This window comes from Octopus bimaculoides, chromosome 6, assembly GCF_001194135.2.
Source record: "Octopus bimaculoides isolate UCB-OBI-ISO-001 chromosome 6, ASM119413v2, whole genome shotgun sequence".
NCBI classification, from domain to species: domain Eukaryota; kingdom Metazoa; phylum Mollusca; class Cephalopoda; order Octopoda; family Octopodidae; genus Octopus; species Octopus bimaculoides.
The window spans coordinates 84,757,466-84,765,912 of record NC_068986.1 but is presented as its reverse complement, the minus strand read 5'-3'; the positions used below and the strand labels follow the sequence as shown (position 1 = coordinate 84,765,912).

The 8,447-nt window shown below is 33.7% G+C and overlaps 1 protein-coding gene across 1 annotated transcript in view; it reads right to left on the bottom strand.

The window, feature by feature from the left end:
• Positions 1 to 8,447, bottom strand: part of LOC106877401 (mucin-like protein) — a 66,253-nt gene that overhangs the window by 18,858 nt on the left and 38,948 nt on the right. The window contains exons 9-13 of the mRNA XM_052968486.1: positions 7,674 to 7,876; positions 6,969 to 7,170; positions 4,414 to 4,668; positions 3,820 to 3,963; positions 1,506 to 1,709 (exon numbers count right to left, since the gene is read on the bottom strand). Coding sequence (XP_052824446.1) covers positions 1,506 to 1,709; positions 3,820 to 3,963; positions 4,414 to 4,668; positions 6,969 to 7,170; positions 7,674 to 7,876 — 1,008 coding nt within the window. The remainder of the gene's footprint in view (positions 1 to 1,505; positions 1,710 to 3,819; positions 3,964 to 4,413; positions 4,669 to 6,968; positions 7,171 to 7,673; positions 7,877 to 8,447) is intronic.

Genomic DNA, 8,447 nt, shown 5'->3' with positions numbered 1-8,447 from the left:
TATATATATATATATACACACACAGAATGGACTTTCACAGTTCCTATGTAACAAATTCGCTCACAAGTTATTGGTCTATAGCAAAAGATACGCCCAGTGTGTTGTACAGCGAAAGTTCGTGTTTACAAAGTGAGCTTCTATATATCCATCAATCTATCTATATATCTATCTATCTATCTATTTATCTATATATCTATCTATTCATCTATCTATTTGTATGTATGTATGTATGTATGTATGTATGTATTTGTATGTATTTGTATGTATGTATGTGCATGCATGCATGCACACTTGTATTCATGTATGTATGCATGCGTAACTATATGCATGTATGTATGTATGTATGTATGTATGCATGTATGTATATATATGATCACAGTGTTAGGGTTGAATAATGTAAAAGAACAAAAGACTAAAAGAATATATGCGTATATATGCCTGTGCATCGTGGCACTACTTCGGTTACGACGACGAGGGTTCCAGTTGATCCGGTCAACGGAACAGCCTACTTGTGAAATTAACGTGCAAGTGGCTGACTACTCCACAGACACGTGTACTCTTAACGTAGTTCTGTCACACTCTGCGTGAGGCAGAGTGTGACAAGGCTGGCCCTTTGAAATACAGGTACAACAGAAACAGGCAGAAAGAATGAGAGAAAATTGTCGTGAAAGAATACAGAGTTTACTCCCACCCTACTGCAAGAGCCTCGTGGAGCTTTTAGGTGCTTTCGCTCACAACGTCCGATCGGGGAATCGAAACTGCGATCCTGTGACCCACGAGTTCACTGCTCTAACCATTGGGCCATTGCGCTTCCACCTGTGTGTGTGTGTGTGTGAATAAGAGTCGGAAACTATTCTAATAAACTTGTTCTTTCAGTAACATGGTGGCTTATTAGAGTATTTTCCGACTCTTATTTATATCAATGCAGGTGTCTCATGTAACCTTGCTTGATGTGGGGAGCTTTTGTCTCCTTTTTCAATACACAGAACATGTATCTATACACACACACACACACACACACACACACACACACACACACACACACACACACACACACACACACACACACACACACATACACACACACAAACACACACAAACAAACAAACAAACAAGCATACAAGTATCATCGTCTCATATTTATGGTTTTTCTACTTGAGCTGAGATTGATGAAATGACAAGCATTAATTTCTCTCAATATTCCAACCATTAGTTTCCTATATGACTTAGTGGATGGAATGACTCTTCTCTTATCTGACTGTTCAGGGCTTCAACTATTGTTATTGTACTACTGAATGACAGACCATTTTTCAATGCAATAAAATGTCTAAAAGTATAACAAAATAATTGTGACAATAAAGCTATAACCAACACAATAGATAATCAGTTTCGCATGTACTACAGGTATTAATTTATGGTAACAATAGATTATACATAAGAAAACATTCAGAACAGCAGACTAGTGGCAAACATAGTTAAAAACATAATTCAATAATTTTACTTACAAAGTTGACCAAAATTATAAAAAATATCATTTTCACTAGAATTTTCAGGCAATACAGTTCCGCTTGGTGTTGTGAGATCATCCGTCTTGTCATCATTATACACTCCCATCAGACCGCTGGTTACCGTAGTATTTTTATAGTCCTCTGGTAAACTCACGGTTACCGTAAGCATGCGAATACCAACGGCCACTGATATATCAACACCTAGAAATATGAGAATAATTATAACCTCTTTGCACTTGCTTCGAAATATAATGTTGAAAATAATTAACTGCGGAATATATCATAGCCATATCAAACATAACTAGAAAGAACTATTTTCCTTTCTAACAGATTGTTTTGGAAATATTTTGCAAACATTTGACTAGTTTTCTCTTTCTGTTCGATAACTGTCGTATCGTTTTCTTAGATTGTATCTGAAAATAAGATGATAGTCGTAATAACAGGGTTTTAATTATTATAGTTAGCTAAAGTGGTGTCCGTCCAGGGCAAGACAAGTCATTAACACTAGCCTTGACCCTTTTTTCTCGTCCTTGCAACATTTTATCTTAATGTCATCCTACACGTTCCATTAATTCTGCATTCGTGTTTTATTTTCAAAGTATTCGAACAACTTGTGCAATGAACTACATGTCGACATTTAATAAGCATCTCCGTTTACTTCCTTATTTGTCCAAATTTTTTTGTCGAACTTTGCAATGTACGAGAAGAGAAACTCCGAGTATGTTTGATGGCCCCCATTGCACAAAGATGGGAATTTCGGGCAAAATTTCCGTTTGAATAATTGCTGTGCAAACAACTAAGCATCGACATGTAATACTTGAGTTAGAAATACACTTCAAATTTTACTCACGTCTTCAGCCTCGTTGTATATTTTGAACGTATTTTGTACCATCAGAAGATTAAGAGGTTTTCTACGCAACACCGTGGAGACTGATCGCTTAGATCATCTTAATGTGAATGCTATTGAATTGTCGTTCGTAAATGTAGTTCTATGTGACAATGTTATCAATGTTATCAGCATCTTCGGCTGAAGGAGATTATGAAATTGCTTCTATTATAATCTTTTGCTAGAAGCTGTGGGTGTTATAGCCATGTGTAGGTATAAAATATCTATTTTTTTTAATTTCGTGATCAAAATAGTTTGCAATATTTTGATGTTTTATCAGCATAATGTGCCTAGCTTGACTGGAATATTACGCAACTCTATTACGGTTAACAAGCAAAATGTTTCGATCTTTAATTTGATAATAATTCTTGTTTATTTTACTTGTGATATAACACTGTTAGATTTCTTAATCTAGCTAAGAGCTGTTGCATAATTTTGTCATTTTTTTCTTTGCATATATATATATATATATATATATATATATATGTAATATTCGACGATTCATTAAGGAGAATATTGCTGCATATACGGATGATCCTGAACATTCTTCAAATCCAAAGTTTTCCAAAGTGTCAGATTCAATAGTATTTGATTATTCTGATAGGTTTACAAATTCAATGGATTCTGTTTAAACAGATTCAATATACATAAATAGTTGCAGGAGTGATCACAGCGTGGCACGTAGTAAATCTGTGCTGTTGTCAGGAATCGGTAAATTTTTTACTGTGTCTCAGCAGAGCTCTCATTCCACAGGCAAACAAAGGGTTTGAACCCACAGAAATTTTGCATAAACGCTTTTTGGCTTATGTTATAGGAGTTTCAGTTCAGTGTTCTATATATCCTGTTCATGGGTAGAGTACAGTATATTACAAAATGCAATATATGAGTTTTTCTGTCGAAATTTTCCAGACAAATCAAAAACATGAAGAGATATTCACTAAGACAGCTCTCATAACTTAAAGCATAGCGCTTGGAGAAAAAAAGCTCTGCTTTTGCTCAAGATCTCATTTCTATACTAAAGCTACTTTTGTATGAAGAGATTATCGAAAAGATTCTAAAAGAAATATATTTGCTACCCACGGACAGGGAGATTTAAATGAAACAAGTTCGTGAAAATAAACTCAGCTTATCTTTTTTGTCCCCGTGGAAATTATATGTTTTTGCCGTTGATTTCACTACTTGAAAATAGGCTCTAGCATTACTTATCTGTTTCAGATATATCATTGTGCCAGTCATCTAACTGGCAAAGTCATAACAATATGTGATAAATAATGCACATGATATCGACACACGGCTATTGTCATGGAGTGGGATCGTGGAAGGCACCGAAATACAAAATATTAATATCATATCACAATACTTCGAACAAGTGTATATATCGAGACTAAAACAATTTTATCTAAGATTTACATGAAATGAGCTTACCAGATGTGAATGTTAGAGACACCGACTGATTAGTGTCGTTGTCCTTATTTCTGGTAATAAACAAGTCGAGGTCAGTCAGCTTATAGTCAGAATCTTTTTGGAAGTCAGATGTTTTATCAATACCATTGTGGTAGATGACCAAAGCTGAAACAGAAATGAATAGAAAATGTATATTGGAATAGTACCACTTTTAAACAATTTGGAAATAAACTAAACAACTCTAACAAATATTGGTTTCAAATTTTGGCAGAAGACCAGCAGTTTCGAAGGTGATGATAAATCGATTACATCGAAGCCAGTGCTCGATTGGTACTGTTTTTTATCGACCCCGAAATTATGAAAGACAAAGTCGATTGGGCGGAATTGAAACTGGTTACGTAAAGACGAATGAAATGCCGATAAAACTTTTTGCCTGGAGTGCTAATGTTCCTGTCAGATCATCACTTTAAGCTCTGTAATAGGTATTGAAGAATTGTACTCAATATGAAATGTAAATTCCAGCATTAAACAAAAGCGTCAGGTTTTATTCAATACAACACTTCATCATTATAACATGTAAAATGAAATTAAGTTTGACAAAGTAATAAAACTTACTCTTTTCATCAGAAGCTAGTTCAACCTGTGCAGAGGTATTGGTAATGAAGTCTTTCATTGCAAAAGCCGAAAATATTGTGGCGTTAATCAGAGTACCATTTGCATTTTTCGCTTGAGCGGTCCTTGCTTGAATTTCTAGCATATTTTTGTTTGTGGTTTTATTATGTACTCTCAGTAAGCTATATTCACCCAAACCATTAAAGGAATATTTCAGGCCATCGAGAGTTTGAATATGAGGATCTCCAAACAACCAAGCTGTAAATATATTGAAATCAATGACAAATCAATCAAAAAATTTATTTCATTTAATATGTTCTATTCAGAAAATATTTTATGCGAATGGAAAATCTAACCATTTAATTGGTATTAGTGCAATATTGAGCAAATAAAATAGACCCGAGTATGACTTGATTACTTAGTGTGCTTAAATTATTAAGTTGGATGATAACATAAGAGAAATAGGAATAAACAGAAAGACATGTAGATAGTTCTTAAGTTGGTTAAAATTGAATAATAATCTGAATCTTTACAGATATATATTTTTTTTTAATTTTGATTTTCAATCGGAAGGAAACGGCATGTGCACCAAATCACTGACAAAGCCTTTGTGACTGATAGGAGGATGATATCGCCACTGGGATCATAGACTTGCTCTTAACGCCTGCAACAAAGTGAACTCCATCGCTAAGGGCTCCAGTTAGCAACTGATGGTCTTAAACTGGGTGACTGATTAAGTCTGCCACCCAAATAAGCCATAGTGGTATTTGAATTCTTAACACAAACAGTCGGGAAAAATACCCCAAGATAAGTGATCAGAGGTTCTTATTGTTCAACCGGTAGTCTTTTATCAACCAAGAAAAGGTGAAAGGAAAATTCGACTTAGGTGGGATTCGAACACAGAGCACTAAGAATGGGAAAAATACGGAGAATCGGAAACAATTCTGTGAGCTACAATTACTACTAACTACATTATTATTGCTTCAAATACTCTTCTGTAAGAAACTCCTAAAGACTATTGTAAACAATGATCTGAGTTGTATGTACCAACAATTTTCATATACTTGTTGATTTTTTTTTTTTTTTGTGAATTCCTTCGCAATTACAGATTTGATATCGGTTTCTATCGCAGAGATTTCTTCACTCTTCAGGAATGAAGAATATTATCAAATAGGAAAAAATTACCGCTGATCTCCATGCACCGAAAATTTATATTGTAACTGGGGTTGACCAATTTGGAACTCTAATTGTCAATGATTCTGTACAAGACATATCAATACAGCAGTAACCTTTATATTCTATCATCCCATTTTATTGCAGCAACATCAAGCTGTGCGTGCCGTAGCAGTTCCACGTGATGCTATACCTCCTCTTCCTTGGTCTTACAGACTTAAGTTAAAGTTGCTCTATTCCTTATCATGGTCATTATGATACACACCAGAAAGAGCTATTTCAAATGCTCTTTCATCGGAAAGGGCTATTTCAAATGTGACAGAGGTAATCTCCTGCCGTTTTGGGGTAACACAGAAGTATGTTCCTATTTTCTTGTTCATTTCTCGATGTATCCTTTCTATAAGAGAATACCACTCCACGTGATATATCTCTACAGCAATTATTTTCTTTTTCAGGAGCCCATAGATCCCATTCGTCTTATTACAGATACTAGCAAAACTGCTAGTGATGCTGAAGTTACCAGAAATATCCGTCGCAGAAAATTTCATTCGTCAAAATGCCCCCAGTGGTTGCTTGTTCTTATGTATATCTGTCCTATTTTCTTTGATTTTTCATTGTATTCTTTTTTTATTCCAAATTGCGTGTTATTTTCATGTTTTGTGTTTTGACTCACTGATATATGTCCGTTGCAATCTACGCTTCTGGTCTGAATCCACAGCTCTACTAACATAAGAATAAGCTATCTTGAGTAAGAAGTAAACAACACAATATTAAACAATAAAACATTTATATGACTTGTAAAAATGTACCACAGATAGGCAAATCATTTTTGCGCTTACATGGTCAGTCACTGTGTCAGCAGTTTTGTCATGCATCATCTTTATTTTAATTTTAACTGCTTACTGTACCTTTGACTAATTAATTCTAGCTTGCCAAAGTTTGGTACATGCTACCAAATTTATTTTCTGTTCTTTGTGTAGAACAATGGTAATTTTAAATGAAAGACACATAAATTTCATCCTGAGTCGTTGATGCGCGAATCTGCAGAAACATTTCTCGTAGTCCAGGTAGTTCACACACAGAGTCTGTATGCATAATTTCTTTTCCGAGACAGTTTATCACAGAAGATGTAACCATATCTAGGTGTACACGAAAGTGGTATGCATAATTGTAACCAGTTTATTTTAGTCGTCACTGATGAATCAGCCTTTAATTAATGAAATATTTATAATTTTCTAAAAATACCTGAAACTGCAAAGTAGGATTGTAATGAATTTCTACCGCATTCCAAGATACTCAGTTTGTAAACATCTTAATTTTGATATTTAGAAATGAAGAATGCTGATATTTTCTTTATAAGAGCAAAAGAATATAGAATAACTTACCTCTGAAAGGACTCCTGTAACCCCAACAGTAGTTTCTAGGCCTTCTCCATCTGTAAAGGTAACACATATTGTTTTGCATACAACAGTCATTAAATGGTTTATCATCGTACTGAAGCCATCTTCGATAATCGAAGAAGTAGTTGTGTCTCTGGTGAACACCATATGAAAGCCAGCTCCGTAACCGCCGCGAATAACAACATTTCTTAAAAGAGAAAGCAAAATATTCCTTATTTTTATTTTATTTTATTTTCATTTATTTATTTATTTGTTAAATGAGGATAGATCCATTTGTTCACATATGTTATTCTATAAACAATTAACAATAGTCACTAATCTGTAGACTGGAAGAATAATATTATATATGTACATAGGTACATAACTATAAAATTTTATTATGCACTTACATTATGCAAATATACATACATACATACATACATACATACATACATACATACATACATACATACATACATACATAAATAGACAGACAGATGGATAGATATGCATGTCGTGTTTGCGTGTGTGCGCGCACTGTCACACACACACAAACAAACAAACAAACAACTGATCGTGATTAACTAGCGGGTAAATATGAATAATATAGATATGGTAAACTGAAATTATAATTAAAATAAAACAATAAAATAAAGTTAAAATATGTTTATACTGTTTGCTTTGTTTGAAAATGTTTAAGGAATAACTCACCATTGCTGGAGATGTTATAGAAAAGAAGCAACGGCTCCGCCATTCATAGAAGAATCGGAAATCTGTCCGAGCTTGCCAGAATGAACATGGACAGGTATTAAAACCCCAAACACCATTATCTTCGCCATACCATTTGAGACAACTTAATTTGGAAGTTCTTTGATATCGACCACGCAAATCAAATAGCCATACGCCACTGAAACCTGACAAAATATAGAAGTTTATCACGTTGCATATCACATTGCATTTTACCGTTTCTTAAATTAAAAAGTTTGTTTGCGTTACTTTGCAATCGAAAAAAAAAAGGCTATGTTCTAATAGATTAATCAAATAGGTTAAAAATTAACCTATTAGATTAATCTAATAGGTTAAAAATTATAAAATCTGTTTTAGTCATTTTAGAAAACATGCTACACGTTGTTGGATTTTTGATAGATTTAAGTTAGATTTTAAACAGAAATTCATTGAGTTAAAAATGTTTCTACCATGCTTCTTCCATTCTCCTTGATATATACGTGAAGTGGATATGAGAAATATATTGTGCAAATCTATACTTTTTATATTATTATAGTATCTTTCTTCAAAAGTAATATATATGTATACATACATACATACATACATACATATATATATATATGGAACGAAAGATCCGGGCATCTTTGCACAAATGCTTCTGAGGGCTACAACATATCCCGTATATAGATACTATAATAATACAAAAGTATATATGTATACATACATACATACATACATATATATATATATATATATATA